We start from the raw sequence: 25,141 nt of genomic DNA on the forward strand, positions 1-25,141 counted from the left end.
TTGTTTGGTTTCGTAGTCATGGGAAAGTGAAAAATTCTAATCAATTACACCTGTCCCCAGAATTTTTTTAATCTTATGCTTTAGCCAACAGAAATTCAAAAAAGTATGAAGTCCCTCTACAACGCATCTTAATCTTAACAGCATTATTAAAGGTGAGTATTATTAACCAATAGGATTGAAGAATTCTCATCTAGTCATGCAGGTTACGATCAAGAAGCGTGACTTAAAATGTGTTTTTATTTATTTGTATGATGTGGGCTTCACTTGGCCCAGAAGGTACCTAAAAGTCAACTGCTTTACTGTGGATCTGGAGTTGCAATTAGGCCAGATGGGGTAAGAATGGTACCTTTTTTTCCCCTCTAAAGCATATTAGTTAACCAGATGGGTTTTTATAATCATCAACAGTAGTTCCATCGTTACTATTAGTTTTTTATTAAATTTAACTTTAATCATGTGCCATATTGGGATTTTGAACCCATGTTCCCAGGATATCAATGTAAAGTTCAGGATTATCAACCCAGTGACATTTTCACTCTGCATCCATTTCCCTCTAAATCTTGAAAAGAAAGTGACAGAACGGAAATGTCAGGTGGATTTAAGAGATAGAACAGACAGAACAAAATATTTCATAAGTCTCCTTTAAAATCTCCAGTAATAACTAAAATCTGAAGGGGTGAGATTCCAGTGTAAAAAGTTGATTTTTTAAAAGGAGATAAGTTACATAGGACGTAACACACTATTTAAAAAGTCACTAACACTTGAAGGGATAAGCTCTTACTTTTTCTAATAAGTTTGTAGTCAGTGAATACCTTAAATTCATTGTATCACATTGCAATCTCAGTGAGACTCCACTGTCTGCTGTAGTTCAGTAGAAGGGCAAAAAGGACATATTCTTGATTTGTGCACTTACTTCACAAGTTCATTGCTAGAAAGTTCTATGTGCTTTACTCTTTCAAAACAAAAGTGTAAACTCTGATAACAACTGTTTTTCTTAATAATCCAGGCCTATGCATGAATTGAAGAGGTCATTATGATATCTTACAACTCAAAAATAAAGACTCCCATATGAAGCATTTTACCTGACTGGATCAAAAGGTTTCTTACTCCGGTCTGATTGAGATTGTTCAATGGTGATCATCTGATTTGTGGTCTCAGCCTATGAAGGGAAGTTTAAATTCTGTAATACTTTAACTGCAAGTATGAAAGAAAATATTACACAGCTACATGAGGAAACACAGCTCAAAAAGGGGCCCCCTAAAAAAAATGTAATTGAGGTAATGGTGTCTGAAGATAATTAATTTGCTAAAGTACTTTTAGTTTATTTTCTAAAGTATTCACCAAAGAAATGTAGATAAAAATATTAGATTTGTGGGTACAGGTTAAAGTTGATGAAGATTTAAACAAGTGTTTCAGCCACAAGAGATATCATATTGGGGAGCATGTCTAAGTTCAAGGCAGATTACCAATAGGGGAAATCGGTAAAGGGAAAATTGATAATGCCCTAAAGAGAATGTAAACTATCATGGTATGAGTGTGAGCTGGCTATAATAAATTGGGGAATGTTACTTAAAGGGATTGGGGTAGACAGGTAATGACAAACATTTAAACAGCACATGGATAAACTACAATTGTTCATTCCTGTCTACCACAAATACAAAACAGGAAAGGTGGCCAATCACAGCTAATAGTGGAAGTTGGGGGTTATATTAGATCCAAGGAAGGGGCATACAAATTGACCCAAGAAAAGCAGCAGCATTCCTGAGGAATGGAAGCAGTTCAGGTTTCAGCAAAGGGGGACAAAGGAATTCATTAAGGAGGGAAAAATAGAGTTCAAGGGCAAGGTTGCAGGGAACAGACCTATAGAAGCTTTTATAATCAGTTTGTATGTGAAAAGGAAAATATTAGTGAAGACAAATATAGAGCTCCTACAGTCAGAAACAAGGGAAATCATAAAAGGGATCAAGGAGATGGCAGGCCAGTTAAATCCATATTCTGGTTCCATCTTCACAAAGGACAAAGAAATGACATTCCAAATTGTTGGGGGAAACAAGGTCTAGGAAATTAGTATTAGTTGGGGAACTTTGTTGGAAAATCATTGGGAATAATGAAAGATAAATCCCAAGAGTTCAACATGTTCCAGAATATTTAAGGAAGTGGCCCTAGAAATAATGGATGCTTTGCTGGACATCTTTCAAGATTCTAGAATACTGTAGATCCTATGGATTGGAATGTAGTTAATGTAACAGCCCTTTTGAAAAACGGGGTAGAAAGAAATTAGGAAATTGTTGACTGGTTAACCTGACATCAGTAGTGGGGAAAATACTAGAGTCTACTACAGAAAATTTAATTGCATAGCACTTAAAAAATAGTGACCAGATTGGCCAGAGTCAATACAGATTTAAGAAAGCAAAATAGTGTTTGACAGATGTACTGCAATGTTTTGACGATGTAACTAGCATAATTGATAAGGGAGAGCCGATAGACATGGCTTGGACTTAGACTTTCGGAAGGCTTGTAATTAGGTCCCACGCAATAGATTAGCATGTAAACTTAAAGTGCGAGGGATTGAAGGTACTGTACTAACTTTGATAAAGGACTGGTTGGCAGAGATAAAACAAAGGTTTCCGAGTGGCAGGCAGTAAAGAGAGTTGCGTACTGAAAGAATCAATGATTGGACATTAGCTATTCACAATACATATATATTGATGTTTTACATTAGGGAATGAAATGCAATATCACCGAGCTTGAAGGATTGAAAAGTGTGGTGTAGGAAAAGCACAGCAGATCTGGCAGCATCTGAGGAGCAGGTGAGTCGTTGCTTTTGGTCATAAGCCCTTCATCAGGAATGTCGGGGGGGGTGGAAGGGAGCTGAGAGATAAATGTGGGGGTGGGGCGGGGAAGGTAGTTGGGAAGATGATAAGAGATGGAGGTGGGGGTTGAAGGCAATAGGTCAGACAGGAAGGAGGAGCGGAGAGGTGGGAAGGATGATGGACAGGTAAGACAGGTCAAGAGGGCGGTGCTGAGTTGGAGGGTTAGATCTGGGATGAGGTGGGGAGAGGGGAGATTAGGAAACTGGTGAAATCGACATTGATGCCAGCTGGTTGGAGGGTCCCAAGGTGGAAGAGGAGGCATTCTTCCTCTATGCGTCAGGTGGCTTGGATCTGGCAGTGGAAGAGGCCCAGGACTTGCATATCCTCATACTGGATTAGTGGTGCTGGAAGAGCACAGCAGTTCAGGCAGCATCCAACGAGCAGCGAAATCGACGTTTCGGGCAAAAGCCCTTCATCAGGAATAAAGGCAGTGAGCCTGAAGCGTGGAGAGGTAAGCTAGAGGAGGGTGGGGGTGGGGAGAGAGTAGCATAGAGTACAATGGGTGAGTGGGGGGAGGAGATGAAGGTGATAGGTCAAGGAGGAGAGGGTGGAGTGGATAGGTGGAAAAGGAGATAGGCAGGTTCGACAAGTCCGGACAAGTCATGGGGACAGTGCTGAGCTGGAAGTTTGAAACTAGGATGAGGTGGGGGAAGGGGAAATGAGGAAGCTGTTGAAGTCCATATTGATACCCTGGGGTTGAAGTGTTCCGAGGCAGAAGATGAGCCATTCTTCCTCCAGGCATCTGGTGGTGAGGGAGCGGCGGTGAAGGAGGCCCAGGACCTCCATGTCCTCGGCAGAGTGGGAAGGGGAGTTGAAATGTTGGGCCACGGGGCGGTTTGGTTGATTGGTGCGGGTGTCTCGGAGATGTTCCCTAAAGCGCTCTGCTAGGAGGCGCCCAGTCTCCCCAATGTAGAAGAGACCACATTGGGAGCAATGGATACAATAAATGATATTAGTGGATGTGCAGGTAAAACTTTAATGGATGTGGAAGGCTCCTTTAGGGCCTTGGATAGAGGTGAGGGAGGAGGTGTGGGCACAGGTTTTACAGTTCCTGCGGTGGCAGGGGAAAGTGCCAGAAAGGGAGGGTGGGTCGTAGGGGGGTGTGGACCTGACCAGGTAGTCGCGGAGGGAACAGTCTTTGCGGAAGGCGGAAAGGGGTGGGGAGGGAAATATATCACTGGTGGTGGGGTCTTTTTGGAGGTGGCGGAAATGTCAGCGGATAATTTGGTTTATGCTTTTTTGCAGCATCCAACGAGCAGCGAAATGCCTGAACTGCTGTGCTCTTCCAGCACCACTAATCCAGTATTTGCTTTCCAGCATCTGCAGTCATTGTTTTTACCTCATTGCATATCCTCAGCAGAGTGCAAGGGGGAACTGAAGTGGTTGGCCACAGGCAGTGGAGTTGTTTGGTGCATGTGTCCCAGAGATGTTCTCTCATCTAGCTTTCAGGCAACACAGAACTGGGAGGGTGAGCTGTGAGGAGGATGCAGAGATGCTTCAGTGTGATTTGGATAAGTTGAGAGAGTGAGCAGATGTGTGTCAGAGGAAATATAATTTGGATAAAGGTGAGGTTATTCACTTTGGTAGCAAACAACAGAGAGGTGAATTAGGATATAAATGGAGATAGACTGAGAAAGGAGGAAGTACAACAATGTCTGGGTGTCCTTGCACACCAGTCTGAAAGTAAGCATGCAAATGCAGCAGACAGTAAAGGTGGCAAATGGTATGTTGGCTTTCACAAAGAGAGGGTTTGAGGACAGTTGCAGGGATGTCTTCCTGCAGTTGTGCAGTACCTTGGGAAGAGTATTGTATGCTGTTTTGGTCTCCTTATCTAAAGAATAGATGTTCTGACTATGGAGGGGGTGCAACGTCAGTTTATCAGACTGATTTCTGGAATGGCAGGGCTAGCATATGAAGAGAGATTGGATTGGTTATGACTACACTCACTGGACCTCAGAAAAATGAGAGGGGATCTCATAAAAAGCTATAAAGTTCTAACAAGACAAGACAAGACAAGACAAGACAGGGTAAATGTGAAGAGTGTTCCAGATCACTAGGAAGGCCAGGAGAAGGGTCACAGTTCACAGATGCAGAGTTGGCTGATTAGGACTGAGATTAAGAGAAAATTCTTCATGCAGAGCAGGGAGCCTGCGGAATTCTCTGCCACAAAGCAATTGAGGACAAACAATGAATGTTTTCAAGAAGTATCCACATAAACATTCTTAGGGCTAAAGAGATCTATGGGGAGAGGGGGAGCAGGGTACTGAGCTTGATGATCATATTGAGTGGCCTATTCCTGCTCCTATTTTATATGTTTCTATGTTGGGTTTTTAGCAAAACGTACAATAGGGGTGTGAAGGATCATTTTTTTCAAAACAAAAGAGAAAATGAATGAGAATAATCTGAAAGTCACTGGCTATGAGGGTGGCAGCAGGTGAAACCTTGACTGATTTACAAAAATGTATTGAATAGGAACCTGAGGAAAACCACTTGCACAGCTATGGAAGTATAGCTGGGAGTATAGGACACATTGGATTGCTCAAGAGGGATCTGGCAAGGACTCAGTGGGCTTAATGACATTCTGCTGCCATGGTAAGTACTGCATTGTTTTCTACCAAGTATAGAACTTAAGTGCATGGAGTACTTTACTTTTTTTTAAAAGGGACAACAAGACAAAATAGTAATTACATGTTTTTGGTTAAAAAACAAAAATTGTTAATTATCAAATGCATTCCAAACAATAATTGCAAATAGGTTTCAAGGAAAAGACAGGCTCCCATCGATAAATGGGGGACAAGAGAAACAGAAATATATCAAAGAGCTGTAATAGATATCCAGACTAGATAGCCAAAACTGCCCGTTACTGTTTTCAGCTATGGACCAGAGCATTTCAGTGGGCAAAAAGTAATAGCCAGAAAGAAAAATGGTTTATTGATTTAGAGACTACTATGGATCAGAATTTATCATTTATCAAAACTCCAGGTATTCCTCAGACTGGTAATTTCCTCCACTAAAGCACCAAGCACATGGAACCAACTAACTTTAAATTTTGCAACACGGAAGTTGAACTCCTTTGTTAATTGAAACCAAACACCCAGAAAAGCTTGCCTTGCCTAATCTGGTAAAATGTACATGAGTGACAGAGAACTCCTAATTTCCACTATTTAAAGAAAAATAACAATTTATTTTCCTAACTCTAATAGTGAACACTAAACAAAATCCATTCACAAATCCAAGCCCCCTTTCTCTTCTCTGACCCCAACTCTACAAAACTGTTGTTCCAAAAATTACTTATTAAAAGATTACATTAACTTAATCTCAAGTCCACACAGTCTCTGTCTTCTCCACTGACTTCAATCTTCTGTCTGATCTCCCTGGGTCATTTTTTAAAATTTTTTTCTGCGAATATGTTTTATATGAAAAGGTACCTTTGATAGAAAGTGTTTTCTAATTTCTTTGGAGAGCAAGATGTTAGATGGACAGTTAGCTCTCCAGCTCTAAGATAGTTGCTTGGCTGATCAAAGGCAGTTGCTTTCTCTCCAATTTTCAAAATGCCCACTTTTCTTTTGCCCCGCAGCATCGTAATGTGTCATTGGTCCAATGTTGTCAAAACAGTAAATTCAAACTCGATTGGGTTTTAGTATCATGGGCATAATTTAAACTGATTGACTAAATTTAAATTGTTGCTAAAAGAGCAACTAAAACTCAGGCAGCCATTTGCTACACGTGTCTATTTTGGAACAGCTCATCCCCCAGCCATTCCATTTGGACAGCTGAGTTTAAGTTTATATCAACATTTAGAAAACACTTTGTGTTTTGAAGTGAACGTACTGTTTTCGACTTTGTGACACAGGCATAAGGATAATTTTGTTTAAGCAGTTTTTTGACTATGAAAGGTTTAGATAAAACAGCCAAAGAAATGCTTTCCCATTAGCAGACAGTACAAGGAGTGGGGTTGTATAACGTAAGGTTTAGGGTAAAAGACACAGGAAGGATATGAGGGGGTTTTTTTGAAAGTGAGTGGTAATGATGTGGAAGTCTGCATTATGAGGATGGTAACAAAGAAGTCTGCTTCTAGGCTGGGTCACCAGAAGTTTGTTGTTTTATACGTCAGAGACCAGCTAAAGCAAAATGTAGCCAGTAGCCTCAAACTGTAAATTATTCTTGAAATAGTATTCAAACATTTTTATACACCATGCAATTGATCACTCTGCAGTGACTTAGTTTTGCAATTCTTTCACACTCAAATGATTTTCTATCACCCATAACAATACTGTATGTCAGGTACACACAAAAACTCTTCTCGGCCTGCCCAACCAGATGCAAATACTTCCTATCTCTTGTACACCTACTTGAAAATCACAGAAGTAACAGAAATTTGCTAAAATCAACTTCCAAAGTTCTTACCCAACTCCATTTGAGTTAGCAGGCTCTTATTATTTCAGTTTAAACACCTCATAAGTATATATGACAACAGGAACTTTACCATCTCTTCAGTTCACAGAAGAGCAATGAATATTTTCCAAATGCAGCAGTTGGTGCTGATTTGCCTTCAATTTCTCATGAATATTAATAAATCAAATTCAGTTTAGATACGTTCACAGAGCAACTTCACTTTTTCCATTTTCATTCTCCCTACAAGGTCTGCAAATATTTATCATTCATTAATAAAAACAAATTATGTTAAATCTTTTTAAAACATTGATTAGGCCTCAACTAACTGAGCAAGGCTTCAGGACAGAAGCAGAAGAGGCTTAATAGAACAGTGTCATTGATGAAAGACATCAGTCATGTGGTGGGATTACAGAAATAGGTACTATTCTCCTTCCAGGATAGAAGGTTAAGGATAAATCACATACAAGTTATTTCAATATTAAAATGTAACTATCGAAGCAAATCTAATTTTGAAACTTACCTTTAATCCAAATACCTTCAAGAAGAATGTTTCAACTGGTTTAAGGCCCAGAGGCGTTTTAACATATTTTGGACATCCAATCAAACTGACATGAACTGTGACCTGAAAATGGTTCTTCTTTTGGCAAACAAATGAATCATCAACTGTAGAAAAATTAAATCCTTTGTCCGCATCTACTCTATAGCCTGGAGCAGGTCTACATAAAACAGCAAATACAAGAAATGAAAAGTTGATGTGCATAAATAAATAATCCTAATCATAACCTAAAATGATTTGAAATTAATTTAATGAAATTGAACAAAATATTTTCTAAACATTTTGCAGCAATAATCATTGTAATTCAAACAACTCCTCAAGCAATGGTCTGCTTTTCAAACCCAATATACAAAAGATGATCAAGATAAAATCTGATTTCTTTTGCACGGTTTAAACCAATTATTAAAGTATAAAGTTATATTAAAGTCATAGTTCAATAGCTGACTGCCTTACATTTAGATTTAATCACTTTAAGCGATAGACTAAAACAATAAAAAGCAAATGAACTAATAAGCAGCAAGAACCTGACATTGAAGTTGAAAATATAATAATTGCATGATGATTTTTCCCAAAGATCACAAGTAGTGGCCCAAATTTTGTGGTCAGCAGTCAAGGACTGGCATTCTCTTTTTCCCCCTTGAAACATAGTGTTCATAAAGGTATAGAAGTTTCTACAGTGGAGAATCTCTCTTTTTGGTGTGTGAATTGAATCACAGGGGATCTGTTGGGACTAGGAATAGAGCAGGCAGAAGGAAACTGATCAACCAATCCAATCGAAGAATTCCCACAGATGGCAAAGCAGAAAGTTATAAAGCAGGAAATCAAAATTACATTTAAATCATGGGGCAGGAGCAAAATAAAGATGAATTATAAACAAAAGCAAAACACCGCCAATGCTGAAAATCTGAAATAAAAACAGAAATTGCAGGAAATACTCAGCAGGTCTGGCAGGATCTTTAGAAAAAGAGACAGTTACTGTTTCAAGCTGACATCCTTTCATCGGAATGGGACAATAGGTGGGAACAAGGAAGAAACCCAAATAGAATGGAATAAAAAATATAAAACAAAACTTTTTTTTTAAAAAAGAAAGGCAACAACATTTAATTTTTGAGTTTTTATACTGTACACTTGAAATAATTATTTTTACAGGGCCATATACATTGCTCTGTAATAGCTTAGCTTAATTCACTTTAAAATAAAGTACTTTGAAAATTCCTTCATGGAATCTTAGCATTGCTGCCTAGGCCAGCGTTTATTACCCATCCCTAAGTCCTGAAGAAGTGGTGGTGATGGACAGCCTTCTTGAACCATTTCTGCCCATGGAGTACAGACGCACCCACAGTACAGGATTTTAACCCAGCAGCAGTGAAACGACACTGATACAGTTCCAAGTCAGGACAGTGTGTACCAGAAATGTAAACTTGCAGGTGGTGTCATCATTCATTTGTTGCCCCTTATCCTTTTAGGAGGTTCAGCTCACAAGTTTGGAATATGCTGTAGGAGGGACCTCAGTGAATTGCTACACGGCATCTTGAAAATAGCACACACTGCTGCCACTGTGCATTGATAGTGGAGGGAATGAAGATTAAGGTTTCTGAATGGAGGTGCCAATCAAGCTTTGTCCTGGATGGTGTTGTGCTGCATGTGTAGTTATGTGGTTGCACCACCAAGACAAAGGGAAAGCTTTCCCTTACAGTGCCTTGGCTTTTGCCTTGTGGATAGTGGACAGGTGGTGGCAGAGATTGGATGGAGTTATTGCTGCAGAATCTTACCCTCTGAACTACTCTTGTAGCCAGAGTATTTCTGTGCCTGGTCTCGTCAGTTTCTTATCAATGTTGACATTCAGCAATGATAATGCCATTGAATATCAAAAAGATGATCAGGTTCTCTCTCTTGTTGGAGATAGTCAATGCCTAGCACATGTGTAGCATAACAATCACTTGCCAGTGATCAGCCCTGGACGGTGTCTATGTATTACTGTATAAGCTGCTTCAATGAGAATATTTATTTCCAAGATCGCAGCTGAGTAAGACGCTTCAGCTGGAGCTTGTCCGCTCCATCCATTCCTTTTGTGTTTTTCCTCTTTTTTCCCCTCTTTCATCTTAGTTTTCCCTTCCTCTTCCCAGTGTTGTGAAACCGAAGGGCAGCCAGTGCAGTCTGGAATCAAGGCTCAGTGCTGATTGGAGGCAAGGTGCCAGCAAGGTATGCGTCAGAAGACCATTGTTCTGAACTTCTTTTTCCTCCTTTTTATAATTTATTCCTAAAATCTGCAATGCTTCTCTATTTTTCCAAGGACAGTAACTGAAAAAGCTGTACCCGGGCACCTTTGTACCTAAAATGGCACTGTTAGTGGCGACTTGTACAGTTTGACACTGTACTCAGTTGAGTACATGTGACAATAAAGCTAATTTTGTTTTAATTCTAAGAGTAGCAAATGGTTCTGAACATCGTGCAATCATCAGCAAACATCCCTACTTCTTACCTTATGATGGAGAAAAGATTATTGCAACTAAGACACTACCCTGAAGAACTCCTGCAGTTGATGGCTTGGGAAAGATGATTGACTCGAACAACCATAGCCACGTTCCTTCATTCTAGGTATGACCCTAATGGATGGAGAGTTCCACTTCACTCCGCCTCCCGATTCCTACTTACTTCAGTTTGCTGGGGCTCTCTGATGCTATATTTTGTCAAATGCTGCCTTGATGTCAAGGGCAGTCACTCTCATCTTACCTCAGGGGTTCAGCTGTACTGTCCACATATGGACCAAGGCTGTATAAAGTCCAGGAGCAGATTGGCTCCAATATAATCCAAACTAAACACCCGATTATTGTACATCCCATTTGACAGCACTGGCAATGACCGCTGCCATCACTTTAGAGTCATGGAGATGTACAGCACAGAAACAGACTCTTCAGTCCAACTCGTCAATTATTTGGAGTACACTGAAAGGGTGGTAATTGGCTGGGCTAGATTAGTCCTGCTTTTTTTGTGAGCAGGATTTACATGAGCAATTTTCCACAGCAGATAAAGTGTTGTAACTAAAGTGAAACCATTTGACTTGAGGCTGCCTTCAGTACTATTGGTAGAATGCTGTCCAGACCCATTGCTTTTGCAGCATCCTGTGCCTTATCTCATTTCTTAATATCAAGTAGAGTGAATTGAATTGAGTGATGATTGTTATTCGTGATGTTGGAACCTCAGAGGGAGCTGAGATGGATCACCCATTTGGAACTTCTGTAAGAAAGAGGATGCAAATGCTTCTGCTTTTTTGCACTGATGTTTGGGGCACCTCAATAAAAGTTCAAATCGTTCATTGATTTGTATAGTGAAAATAAAGCTATCACAGAATTGTTACAGTACAGATGTGGCCATTCAGCCCATTGTGCTTGCACCTGGTTCTATTATTTAGTGCTAATCTACTGTGCTTTGCCCATATCATACCAAGCAAGATATAATCCCATGTACCTGTGAGATTACAGATCATGAACTAGCCAATTGCATCCTGACATTAATTAGGTTACCTTGAGGTTTAACCTGGCTCTCTTAAAACCACTATATTATTAATAAATGATTCATTGTTTTGTTTAAGCTGTATATTTGGTGTCTGACATTGATTATTCACAGTATGATACTGGTTATTCAAAAAATCTGGTTAGGAACTAAGGTGGTCAATTTTGAGGGTCATTGAGTATTTTAGTTTTACTGTGTTGCAAAAACAGGGATAGGGATGTTGATTTGATTTGGTTGCCCATCTCCATGATTTAGCATAATACTTTCTTGAATGTCTCAATTGAACCTGCCTCCAAAATATGTCCACGCAGTATGTTTTATACCCTAAATATTTGCTGTGTGAAAAAAAGGTTTTTTTTTCTCACATCACTCTTGCTTCATTTGCCACATCACTTGAAAGTAACTTTGGCCAAGAACATTAACATGGGTGAAATTTAGGAATAACAATAGAAAATGTTGATTAATGTAGTTCATAAGCCGTTAAATTCTTGGATAGATAAAGCAACAAATAATTGGAGCTTATAGCAAAGGCAGTGTTATTATGGAAGTAAATAAGGTAAATAATCAGTTTGGGTTCATACATTCATTGTTCAGTGATTTAATGTTGATTTAATCAGTGATCTTACAATAGTGCACCTTGTGATAGCGTTTGTCATTTCTGGCAGCAACATCTGTATTTCCACATTTAATTGTGCATATGCAGACCTTTGAAGTTACTATTGGTTTTACCCAATCATGATGGTGATGTTGAGAGCATCACAATATTATTAGAGCAAAGTTCAGGGCGTATTTCTTTAGTCATTCATTCACAGGATGAGGGCGTTGCTGGCTAGGCAACATTTATTGCCCATCCATAATTGCCTAGAGGGCAGTTAAGAGTCAACCACATTGTTATGGGTCTGGAGTCACCTGGAGACCAGACCAGGATTGTGGTTTCCTTCCCTAAAGGACATTTGTGAACCTGATGGGTTTTTCCAACCATCAGCAGTAGATTCATGGTCAGCATTAGTCTCCTAATTCAGTTGTTTTTTTAAATTGAATTCAAATTCTATCTGCCGTGACGGAATTTGAACTTGGGTCCCCAGAATATTATCTGTATCTGTGGATTAACAGTCCAGCGATAATACCACTAGACCATCACCTTCCCCAGAGTATTGTCTCATCATCTGTGCCACTTGCAAGATTGGTTGAAAAAAATGTTTAAAGCTGAAAGTCAAAAACAAATACAAAATGAATACTTACAATTCATTGTAATTACTGTCAAACAAAGTTGCCCAATGATTGGGTTGAAAATGGTGCCATTTCAAACATGGATAGCTCCAGTCCATGCAAACTCCATTTTGACTGTCATTATCATAACTATAGACATCAGTGCTATGTTCTCTAGAATCTATTATTGACAGAAAATAAATATAAATATTCAAACTTTTACTTCACGTGATTGACTAGATTATCTACTGAAGAAATATCAGTTAATTATGCACTCATTCTGCAGCAGTCCACTGTGTCACCAATATTTTAATTATCACTGCAAACCACACAGAGGCAACAAAGACATTGTGCTAATGACACGGCAATATCAAGAAAGGGCCTTGGCTGAGAGGATCAGGATTGTAGAATCCATATGGGTGAGTCCAGGTGGATCCATTATGGATTCTATGAGAAGTAGAATCCATTATGAAAATCAAAAAAGTCAGAAAATGCTGTGAATGTAGTTTACAAGTCCATAACTGTAACTAAACCTCTGGACAAATAAAGCAAGAAATATTTGGAGCTTATAGCGAAGAGTGTATGAACCATGTCTTTTTATTTTTCTGTCTCTTAAAAACTATGGACTGCAATGAGAAAAAAAACTGCTTTCAAAACAGGATTTACCAGGATGGCTGCATAATTTCACAGCAAGGAATTTGATACCTGTTGTTAACTCTGTTGGTTTAGCTCTTGCAAAGGGTAGGATGATCAGGAACCAAGGCATTGTTTATAAATAAAGCTGATTTGTTCACAGCTAAGTAGGCTGGAACTGGAAACAACTTACAGACACAGAGGCACAGCGAAACGCAAAGAAACGTACACAGTTGTTCTCCCCAACAGGAGCTGCCTGTTCTCTAAAGCCAAAAACTCAGTTTAAACCTGAGGAAAACCAGTTACTAATCCTACAACAATTGCTGTAAGCTGTGATTTTTGAATTGATAAATCAGAGACAATTTCTGAGTGAGTTAGCCACTCTGTACTTCTTCCAAACCAGTGAAACCATCCAGAAAAGAACAAGTCTGGCCAGCCAAAGAATGATCATCCCATCATTGAAGCCAGGAGTCAAAGACTGTTGAACCAACTTTACATAATTTTTCTATTTCCGCCGATAATTTATTTTCACTATTGTCTGAATGACTCAGAGGGATTTATAAGGGGATTAGAGTTTTAATTAGTAGTGTTTTATGCCCATGGTTTACATTTGTTTAGCTGTAGCTATAGTCTAATTAATTGTAATGAATCTAATTCTTGTTCCAAAGAAAACCTGGTCTGTGGTTTCAATGAGCTTTGATCAAAAAGTCAGGTAAATTGGGATACAATGCACACTTTAACATTTGGCGCAGCTGCAGTAATAGTACGGCCCAGTTTATGGTGCACTACTCCACTGGGTTGTAGTATTAAAATTGCATTTAAAAGAAGTTTGGGGAATGCATGATGTGCTGTCTATCATATACAAACTGCACAGTGATGGAGTGAAACCTCTTCTGGTTCATGTATACAACAGACATGACATGAGGTACAAAGTACATGCAGTCAACAGCACTCTGTACTTTGGGAAGCCTGCAATTCTTGCAACTCTTGTGCGCACTCCACTCAGGCAAGAATAAAATGACATTATCTCTATTTGAATAGATGTCTCAGTGGCTACACAACACACTGTAAACCAAGAGATGCTGCTCGTCTGTCCAACCTGCAAGAAGTGAGGCATTTAGAAGTTTACAGTCACTAGCAATGCAGACCTTGAGCAGCTGAGTTTAGAGTAGTAGGTGCAGAAAATACCAGATTTCAGTGACAATCTTCTCATGAAGAGCAGACATCTCAAACACCAGTTGTCAATTAGGTACAGGCAGGAAAATCTAAACACCATGGGGAACCTTGTCGAACGCCTTACTGAAGTCCGTATAGATCACACCTGCTGCTCTACCCTCACCAATCTTCTTTGTCACTTCCTCAAAAAACTCAATCAAGTTTGTGAGACATGATTTCCCATGCACAAAGCCATGTTGACTCGCCCTAATCAGTCTTTACCTTTCCAAATACATGTACACTCTGTCCCTCAGGATTACTTCCAACAACTTGCCCACCGCCAAGGTCAGGCTCACTGGTCTATAGTTCCCTGGCTGATTGGGTACACCTGATCAGGTCCTGGGGATTTATCCACCTTTAACCATTTCAAAATATCCAGCACTTCCTCCTCTATAATCTGGACATTTTGGAAAATGTCACCATCTATTTCCTTACAATTTATATCTTCCATATCCTTTTCCACAGTAAATACTGATGCAAAATATCTCCCCCATTTAGTATCTCCCCCATTTCTGTGGTTCCACACAAAGGCTGCCTTGCTGATCTTTGAGGGGTCCTATTCTCTCCCTAGTTATCCTTTTGTCCTTAATATATTTGTAAAAACCCTTTGGATTCTCCTTAATTCTATTTGCCAAAACTCCCTCATGTCCCCGTTTTGTCCTCTGATTTTCCTCTTAAGTATACTCCTACTTCCTTTATACTCTTCTAAGGATTCACTCGATCTATCCTTTCTATACCTAACATATGCTTCCTTCCTTTTCTTAACCAAACCCTCAATTTCTTTAGTCATCCAGCATTCCCTATAACTACCAGCCTTCCCTTTCACCCTGACAGGAATATACTTTCTCTGGTTTCTTGATATCACATTTCTGAAGGCTTCCTATTTTCCAGCCATCCCTTTACCTGTGAACATCTGCCTCCAATCAGCTTTCGAAAGTTCTTGCCTAATACCATCAAAATTGGTCTTTCTCCAATTTAGAACTTCAACTTTTAGATCTGATCTATCCTTTTCTATCACTATTTTAAAACAAATAGAATTATGGTCGCTGGCCCCAAAGTGCTCCCCCACTGACACCTCAGTTACCAGCTCTGCCTTATTTCCCAAGAGTAGGTCAAGTTTTGCACCCTCTCTAGTAGGTACATCCACATACTGAATCAGAAAATTGTCTTGTGCACACTTAAGAAATTCCTTTCCATCTAAACCTTTAAGATGGAGTTTAATTCAGATAAATGCGAGGTGCTGCATTTTGGGAAAGCAAATCTTAGCAGGACTTATACACTTAATGGTAAGGTCCTAGGGAGTGTTGCTGAACAAAGAGACCTTGGAGTACAGGTTCATAGCTCCTTGAAAGTGGAGTCACAGGTAGATAGGATAGTGAAGGCGGCGTTTGGTATGCTTCCCTTTATTGGTCAGAGTATTGAGTACAGGAGTTGGAGGTCATGTTGCGGGTGTACAGGACATTGGTTAGGCCACTGTTGGAATATTGTGTGCAATTCTGGTCTCCTTCCTATCGTAAAGATGTTGTGAAACTTGAAAGGGTTCAGAAAAGATTTACAAAGATGTTGCCAGGGTTGAAGGATTTGAGCTACAGGGAGAGGCTGAACAGGCTGGGGCTGTTTTCCCTGGAGCATTGGAGGCTGAGGGGTGACCTTATAGATGTTTACAAAATTATGAGGGGGATGGATAGGATAAATAGACAAAGTCTTTTCCCTGGGGTCAGGGAGTCCAGAACGAGAGGGCATAGGTTTAGGGTGAGAGGAGAAAGAAATAAAAGAGACCTAAGGGGCAGCTTTTTCATACAGAGGGTGGTACGTGTATGGAATGAGTTGCCAGAGGATGTGGTGGAGGCTGGTACATTTGTAACATTTAAGAGGCATTTGGATGGATATATGAATAGGAAGGGTTTGGAGGGATATGGGCCGGCTGCTGGCAGGTGGGACTAGATTGGGTTGGAATATCTGGTCGGCATGGACAGGTTGGACCAAAGGGTCTGTTTCCATGCTGTATATTTCTATGACTCTATGACCATGAAGATACAGCCTTCTCATCCTAACAGCTAACCCTACCGTGTGGCACCTCTGGTCATTCTCCCAGTCATGCTCAGGTCAAACAGAAAATACCTACAAATGCACCCAATGTCTGGAAGCAATTGGTTTGTACAGAAGTCTTCAATTCAGCAGAGAAATATTTCATCACGTGCCACCACACTTCATATGGACTTCTGAACCTTAAAATAATGGCAAAAAAACACCAAAAATATGCAGAATTGTGGCAAAGCAGGAGCAATGAACCAGCAATTACTGCTGAGGGGCAGGGGATCATTCAGCTTGCACAACACTCTTTGTGGGTGAGGCAAGGTAAAAGACCAAAGCATGAGGCTAGAAAATGGCTAAGCTAGTGTCAAAACAGCATATCATGCCAACTGACGTCATGATCTATTCATTCCCCTGGTGAACTCTCTAATCCATTTGCCAAAATGACTTCTGACAAGCTTTACTTCAGAAACATGTGCCTAGATAGTGGATAGCATTTTGGATCCCTCTGAATACTTGCATCATCCGACAGATGGCTGTTACCAAGCACAATTGCACATCTTTTATGACCATACGATACATGAACAACAAGGGAGCAAGTACTGTGGTACTATAGTGTATCAAGAACAAAACTATAGATGAAGGAACAATCTTACTCCAAGCATAAATCTTGTTATGCATTCAGATATTAACAATTATTACATTGTTAAATTACATCATGTTCAAAATGATCCACTGGGCTCCCATGGTCAGGCCAAATTTCCAATGAACTTGAAGCTTTATGCTTATACTTGCCATCAGATGGAGAAATTGCCTAAGGATTCAAAATTATTTTGAAATAATGGTCACTGAAGGTCATCTGGGTCACTAACCAAATTCTGAATATTCAAAAAAGGTAGTAGATGTTATATAATCACACAATCACACATGCTAAAACTAGAAGTCAGTATTAGTAATAAGATAATACACAAAACAATAGGCATTGCAAAAAAAATAAACTATTTGTATTAATCTAGAAGGCTTCCTTCCAAATATGCCATTTTGCAAGATGGTGGCCATCTATATTGTTAGACTTTTTAAAAATAAAATGCCCCGATGAGCAAATCTAATCCTCATCTAATTTTGATAAGGCCGTTTTAGAAATGAAAATAAGCAATTAAATATGTAACCTGGACTTCACAATGCAATATTTTAATGAGTAGCTCAAAATTCCTGTCTGTTTCAGATGGCATGCAAGAACCAGACTAAATTTCAGAATTGTAATTTAACCTAAAGAGAAATCCATCATGTCACATCATGAACTCCCTCCCTAACAGCATTGTGGGTCTATCCACAGCACATGGACTGCAGCAGTTCAAGGCTGCAGCTCACTACCCAAGGGCAACTAGGGATGGGCAATAAAGGCTGCACTAGCCAATGACACCCATATCCCATTATTCTTAAAAATGTGACAGGCGTTAATATTGAGAGATTAACAATCATAGAGCTATAGAGTCATAAAGTTATACAACACAGAAACTAACTCTTCAGTCCAACTCATTCACACTTATTTCTTATTAAAAATCCCCCTTGAATAGATAGCATCTGTCTCTATGTATATTTTAGCTTTGCAAAGGAATGATACCCTTCAAGTAATTTTTGACCAACTCCATTTTCAAACTGTGCACATACTTCAGGAATAAAGGTTAGCTTCCTCACAGGGATTACAAGACGTTTGGATCTGATCAGTTACAAATAAATTCGCCATTTCACCATCCATGACCAAATAATAATATTAAAAGATAGTTAACTTTCTAAAATTAAGTCTAAATTAATTTAAATTAATTCTACACTTTAATAAAATTATATTCCATTTTTAAATACCTTATTCAAGAAATTCTTCATATTTGCCGGCAATGGACAATTTCAAATTTTAAAACATCAAAACATCCTGAATATACCTACTGTTACCTTCTTGGCTTTGAATATCATTCCACATATCAATGGTATTCTCACATAATTCCGAACGCTTCCTCTTCTTTGAATGTTGAATCAAAATTCTAGAACAGAGAATTATTGTCAAATACCTGTAGATTACGTTTTGCATAATTCTGGTTTTATGAATAAAGTTCCCAGTGCAAACCATTTTCCAATTACTTACCTCTTCTGGACTGACTACTTAATTTGTTTGCTTAGTTTTAAGTCAAAGGTATTTCAGTGTGCTAAACTGTAACAGGTGAATATTATGAACAACTTGAAACGCATTAAACTTGGTTTGATCACCCACAATAATAAACTCGAATATAAAATGTTGTGCTAATATTGAGATAAACGTTACTTACTCAGAGTGACAAGTGGCACTCTCATAAATGGGAAGAATTGGGAAATCCACATAACTGGGTGATTCTGAAGTTTTGTTTGCAGGGATAGCTACATCAGGTTTCATAAAATATTCACGACGTCCAGTTTGTCTATGTTGTTGTGGCAAATTAGAATGAGTAGGCAGAACCAGCTCAGTAAGCCTACATGGAGTGTTTGGGTGACTCACTGAAGATGATTGATCTATTTGGGAATTAAATCCAGCTCCACGTGGACCACCATATTGGACATCTAAATGAGAGAAAATTATTCCAGAATTGTCCTGAAATACTGAAAATCATTTCTGCCATTTTCAAATGGGGTGTGAGACGAAGGAAAACAAAACTAAAGTTACATTTTAAATTGTACAGCCACACGCAAGGTCAGCAATAGAAGTTCACAGATGAGGTTACTTGAACTCTGGTATCTAAGCTGGCTTTATAAATAATTCAAAACTATATCCTCTATCAGAGTTCGACATCTCAAGTATTTGTTCAATTTTCTCTCTGAAAGGCACAGTAGTCCTTGTCATAACCAGTAACTACAGGAAAGCATTCCAACCATTCTCACCAGAACAGAAAATTCTTCTTAAAAACTCTGTCGCCAGTTAATAACCATGTTAAATTGATATCCACTACAACTCTCAAAGAAAGATTTCTAAGCATCAATGTGAAAGTCAGCATTTGTTATCTACTCCCTCACTGCTCTTAAACTGGGTGGCTTACTTGGCAATCGTAGAAGGGTTAAAAATAAACTACATTACTGTTGATGGCGAATCACAGGTCAGAACTTGTAAGGCTGACAGGTTTCTTTCCGCAAAGGCATTAGTGAACAAGATGTGTTTTTACAAAATAAACAATAGTTACCAGAGTCACCAATAGTTAAACTAGTTTTATATTCCAGATTTATGACTTTTAATCATATTCACCATGTTGTGATTCTGTCAAAACCTTCATACCTTTACAATCCTCTTAAAAATGTTCTCAACTTATTTGCTCCAGTAGACCAGGGCTTCCCAAAGCAAAGGTCAGGACGCCAACGTGGGGTAACGAGCTTGAATTTGGGGTCATGAACTGAGGCAGTAATGGTCACCCAGTTCTAACAGCTGTACAACTGTCCTCCCACACAACCATTTTCACTGAAGAGTTGTGGCAATTTTTAAACTTCAAAATGAGATCAGAGTGAGGAAAAGTGTTTGGCAAGTATTCGATTGGATGCACAATAAATCAGAGGCCTGGACTATTATCCCAAGATTGAGGGCTAAAACCTCACTATGGCAGTTTGAAAATTAGAATACAGCTTGTAAACTTTCAAAATAAAAGCAGGTATCAGAAATTGATCATTGAGTTGGTTGAAAAGTCTAGAAACTGGGGCACAATTTTAAAATAAGTGGGGATGCCGTTTAGAACAGAGGGAAACAACAGTGCAAAGGGTAATGGGAAGATTATAGGTAAAATGTATAAAGTGTCTGGTCGGCCATCATCATATTAATTGTGGAGCAGGATGAATAGCCTTCTGTTCTTGGGAAGCCAACAAAACAAGAATTTCAAAAGCATTAAGATAGCTTCACTGTAACTTACAATATTGCACACTTACACATTCTAAAACTTCATTTTACAAAAAAACTCAACATTTGTCACTTGGAGCTACATCTTACATGTCACATACCCGTCATCTGTGGAGGTGAACAGCACTCAGATACAGAATCCGGTGGGGAGTCTGGTAAAGTACTGTGTTAAGGAGGAAAGATTTAAGTTAAATGCAATATATATAAAAACAAACTTCATATTGTTACATTTTAGCTTCACATCAAAGCGGGCATGATTATACAGACAGCATGGATCAGTGATCTGAAGAGATGAGCAAGAGAGAAAGAAAGAACATATAGACTGGAATTTGTAATTACCTGGTAAATCAACTACATTGCAACTATTTGATATATAATACAGAATTATAGATTACAGGCAAAGAGAAGACAGCCATTCAGCCCACCCATTTTTCTACAAGAAACATTTAACTGATTCCACTTCCTCCACTTTCCCTGTAATTCCAAAAATGGTGCTCTTCCAATCGCCTTTTGAAAACATATGAGAATTTGCCTCTCTGCCAGTGTACTTCCAGATTCTAGTCACTCTGCATAAATGTACTTTCCTTTTTGTCTCATCTTTGGTCCTTTTACAAATCTCACTTTTTAAAAAAAACATTAATTTGTGTGTTTATGAAAAGTGATATTGAGTTACCTTCTTGAACCATTGAGGTCCATTTGCTGTAGGCCGCCCCACAACACCATTGGGGAGGCAGTTCCAGAATTTTGACCCAGCAACACTGAAGGAATGATAATTCCAAGTCAGGATGGTGTGTGGTTTGGAGGAGAACTTGCAGGTGAAGGTGTTCCCATGTGTTGGTCACTCTTGTTTTTCTAGATGGGAGTGGTCATGGGTTTGGAAGGTGCTATCTAAAGATAGTCTTAAATCAGGGTCCTCTGATTCTCATCCTTTCCTTCATTGGGATCAAATTCTCTCTCAAACCTGCCGAACTGTGAACACTGCTGTCAATTTTTTTCTGAACTTTCTCTCTCTGACCTATCCATTTTACTGTCCTCATAAATCTTAGAGACAGAGTCATAGAGATGTACAGCATGGAAACAGACCCTGCGGTCCAACCCGTCCATGCCGACCAGATATTCCAACCCAATCTAGTCCCACCTGCCAGCACCCGGCCCATATCCCTCCAAATCCTTCCTATTCATATACCCATCCAAATGCCTCTTAAATGTTGCAATTGTAACAGCCTCCATCATTTCCTCTGGCAGCTCATTCCATACACGTACCACCCTCTGTGTGGAAAATGGTGGCCCACATGTCACTATTATATGCCACATGTCACCCTTCTCACCCTAAATCTATGCCCTCTAGTTCAGGACTCCCCCACCCCAGGGAAAGAACTTTGCCTATTTACCCTATCCGTGCCCTTCATAATTTTGTAAACCTCTATAAGGTCACCCCTCAGCGTCCAACACTCCGGGGAAAACAGCCCGAGCCTGTTCAACCTCACCCTATAGCTCAAATCCTCCAACCCTAGCAACATCCTTGAAAATCATTTCCGAACCCTTTAAAGTTTCACAACGTCTTTCTGATAGGAAGGAGACCAGAACTGCAAGCAATATTCCAACAGTGGCCTAACTAATGTCCTGTACAGCCGCAACATGACCTCCCAACTCCTGTACTCAATACTCTGACCAATAAAGGAAAACATGCCAAATGCTTTCTTCACTATCCTATCTACCTGCGACTCCACTTTCAAGGAGCTATGAACCTGCACTGCAAGGTCTCTTTGTTCAGCAATGTTCCCAAGGACCTTACCATTAAAGTGTATAAGTCCTGCTGAGATTTGCTTTCCCAAAATGCAGCACCTCACATTTATCTGAATTAAACTCCATCTGCCACTTCACAGCCCATTGGCCCATCTGGTCAAGATCCTGTTGTAATCTGAGGTAGCCCTCTTCGCTGTACAATATGCCTCCAATTTTGGTGTCATCTGCAAACTTACTAACTGTACCTCTTATGCTCACATCCAAATCATTTATGTAAATGACAAAAAGTAGAGGGCCCAGCACCGATCCTTGTGGCACTCCACTGGTCACAGGTCTCCAGTCTGAAACACAACCCTCCACCACTACCCTCTGTCTTCTACCTTTGAGCCAGTTCTGTATCCAAATGGCTAGTTCTCCCTGTATTCCATGAGATCTAGTCTTGCTAGTCAGTCTCCTATGGGGAATCTTGTCGAACGCCTTACTGAAGTCCATATAGATCACATCTCTGCCCTCATCAATCCTCTTTGTTACTTCCTCAAAAAACGCAATCAAGTCTGTGAGACATGATTTCCCATGCACAAAGCCATGTTAACTATCCCTAATCAGTCCTTGCCTTTCCAAATACATGTACATCCTGTCCCTCAGGATTCCCTCCAGCAACTTTCCCACCACCAACATCAGGCTCACTGGTCTATAGTTCCCTGGCTTGTTCTTACCACCCTTCTTAAACAGTGGCACCACGTTAGCCAATCTCCAGTCTTCCGGCACCTCCCCCGTGACTATCGATGATACAAATATCTCAGCAAGAGGCCCAGCAATCACTTCTCTAGCTTCCCACAGAGTTCTCTGGTACACCTAATCAGGTCCTGGGGATTTATCCACCTTTATCCGTTTCAAGACATCTAGCACTTCCTCCTTGTAATATGGACATTTTTCAAGATGTCACCAATATATTTCCCTACATATCTACATACAGTCAATATCTTCCATATCCTTTTCCACAGTAAATACTGATGCAAAATACTCATTTAGTATCGCCCCCATTTTCTGTGGCTCCACACAAAGGTCATCTTGCTGATCTTTGAGGGGACCTATTCTCTCACTAGTTACCCTTTTGCCCTTAATATATTTGTAAAAACTCTTTGGATTCTCCTTAATTCTATTTGCCAAAGCTATCTCATGTCCTCTTTTTGCCCTCCTGATTTTCCTCTTAAGTATACTCCTACTTCCTTTATACTCGATCTATCCTCTCTATACCCGACATATCCTTCCTTCTTTTTCTTAACCAAACCCTCAATTTCTTTAGGCATCCAGCATTCCCTATACCTACCAGCCTTCCCTTTCACCCTAACAGGAATATACTTTCTCTGGATTCTCGTTATTTCATTTCTGAAGGCTTCTCATTTTCCAGCCATCCCTTTACCAGCGAACATCTGCACCCACTCAGCTTTCAAAAGTTCTTGCCTAATACCAAAATTGGCCTTTCTCCAATTTAGAACTTCAACTTTTAGATCTGGTCTATCCTTTTCCATCATTATTTTAAATCTAATAGAATTATGGTCGCTGGCCCCAAAGTGCTCCCCCACTAACACCTCAGTCACCTGTCCTGCCTTATTTCCCAAGAGTAGGTCAAGTTTTGTACCTTCTCTAGTAGGTATATCCACATACTGAATCAGAAAATTGTCTTGTACACACTTAACAAATTCCCCTCCATCTAAACCCTTAACACTATGATAAACCCAGTCTATGTTTGGAAAGTTAGAATCCCCTACCATAACCATCTTATTATTCTTACAGATAGCTTAGATCTCCTTACACGTTGGTTTCTCAATTTCCCTCTCACTATTAGGGGGCTATAATACACTGCCAATAAGGTGATCATCCCTTTCTGATTTCTCAGTTCCACCCAAATAACTCCCCTGGATGTATTTCTGAGAATATCCTCCCTCAGCACAGCTGTAATGCTATCCCTTATCAAAAATGGCACTCCCTCTCCTCTCTTGCCTCCCTTTCTATCCTTCCTGTAGCATTTGTATCCTGGAACATTAAGCTGCCAGTCCTGCCCATCCCTGAGCCATGTTTCTGTAATTGCTATGATATCCCAGTCCCATGTTCATAACCATGCCCTGAGTTCATCTGCCTTTCCTGTTAGTCCCTTTGCATTGAAATAAATGCAGTTTAATTTATTCGTCCTACCTTGTCCCTGCCTGCCCTATATGTTTGACTCACTTCTGTTCCCAACTGTACCAGTCTCAGATTGATCTCTTTTGTCAATATCGCCCTGGTTCCCCCCCCCCTCCCCCACCTTACTAGTTTAAATCCTGCTGAGCAGCTCTAGCAAATTTCCCTGCCAATATATTAGTCTCCTTCCAATTTAGGTGCAATCCGTCCTTCTTGTACAGATCACTTCTATCCCAAAAGAGATTCCAATGATCCAAAAATGTGAATCCTTCTCCCATACACCAGCTCCTCAGCCATGCATTCATCTGCTCTATCCTCCTATTCCTGCCCTCACTAGCTCATAGCACGGGGAGTAATCCAGACATTACTACTCTCGAGGACCTCCTTTTTAAATTTCTGCCTAACTCTCTGTAACCTCCCTTCAGAATCTCAACCTTTTCCCTTCCTATGTCATTGATTCCAGTGTGGACAATGACCTCTTGCTGGCCCCTCTCCCCCATGAGAACATTCTGCACCTTCTCTGAAACATCCTTGATCCTGGCACCAGGAAAGCAATACACCATTCTGCTTTTTCACTGCTGGCCAGAGAAATGTCTGTCTGTACCTCAGACTAGAGAATCCCCTAACACAATTGATCTTTTGGAAGCCGACGTACCCCTCGTTGCATTAGAGCCAGTCTCAATGCCAGAAACTTGGCTGTTCGTGCTACGTTCCCCTGAGAATCCATCACCCCCTACATTTTCCAAAACAGCATACTTGTTTGAATTGGGTATATCCCCAAAAGACTCCTGCACTAGCTGCCTACCTCCCTTACCCTTCCTGGAGTTAACCCATCTATGTGACTGTATCTGAGACTCCCCCGCCACCCCCACCTTCCTATAAGTG

The 25,141-nt window shown here is 39.9% G+C and overlaps 1 protein-coding gene and 1 long non-coding RNA gene across 3 annotated transcripts in view; one reads left to right on the forward strand and one right to left on the reverse strand.

Annotated features, from left to right (window-relative positions):
• The window catches only part of myrfl (myelin regulatory factor like), a 72,446-nt gene that overhangs the window by 37,448 nt on the left and 9,857 nt on the right, over positions 1 to 25,141 (reverse strand). The window contains exons 3-8 of one of the 2 annotated variants that reach the window (XM_072552704.1): positions 20,431 to 20,492; positions 18,747 to 19,014; positions 18,376 to 18,464; positions 12,577 to 12,724; positions 7,786 to 7,981; positions 1,080 to 1,156 (exon numbers count right to left, since the gene is read on the reverse strand). In XM_072552704.1, coding sequence (XP_072408805.1) covers positions 1,080 to 1,156; positions 7,786 to 7,981; positions 12,577 to 12,724; positions 18,376 to 18,464; positions 18,747 to 19,014; positions 20,431 to 20,492 — 840 coding nt within the window. Of the gene's footprint in view, positions 1 to 1,079; positions 1,157 to 7,785; positions 7,982 to 12,576; positions 12,725 to 18,369; positions 18,465 to 18,746; positions 19,015 to 20,430; positions 20,493 to 25,141 lie in introns of both variants that reach the window. The other variant, XM_072552702.1, reaches the window with a different exon arrangement.
• Positions 272 to 10,108, forward strand: LOC140458305 (uncharacterized). Its single transcript, XR_011953471.1, has 4 exons — positions 272 to 333; positions 2,720 to 2,807; positions 5,343 to 5,462; positions 9,948 to 10,108. It is a non-coding gene; the product is annotated as an uncharacterized lncRNA (long non-coding RNA).

This window comes from Chiloscyllium punctatum, chromosome 32, assembly GCF_047496795.1.
Source record: "Chiloscyllium punctatum isolate Juve2018m chromosome 32, sChiPun1.3, whole genome shotgun sequence".
Lineage (NCBI taxonomy): Eukaryota > Metazoa > Chordata > Chondrichthyes > Orectolobiformes > Hemiscylliidae > Chiloscyllium > Chiloscyllium punctatum.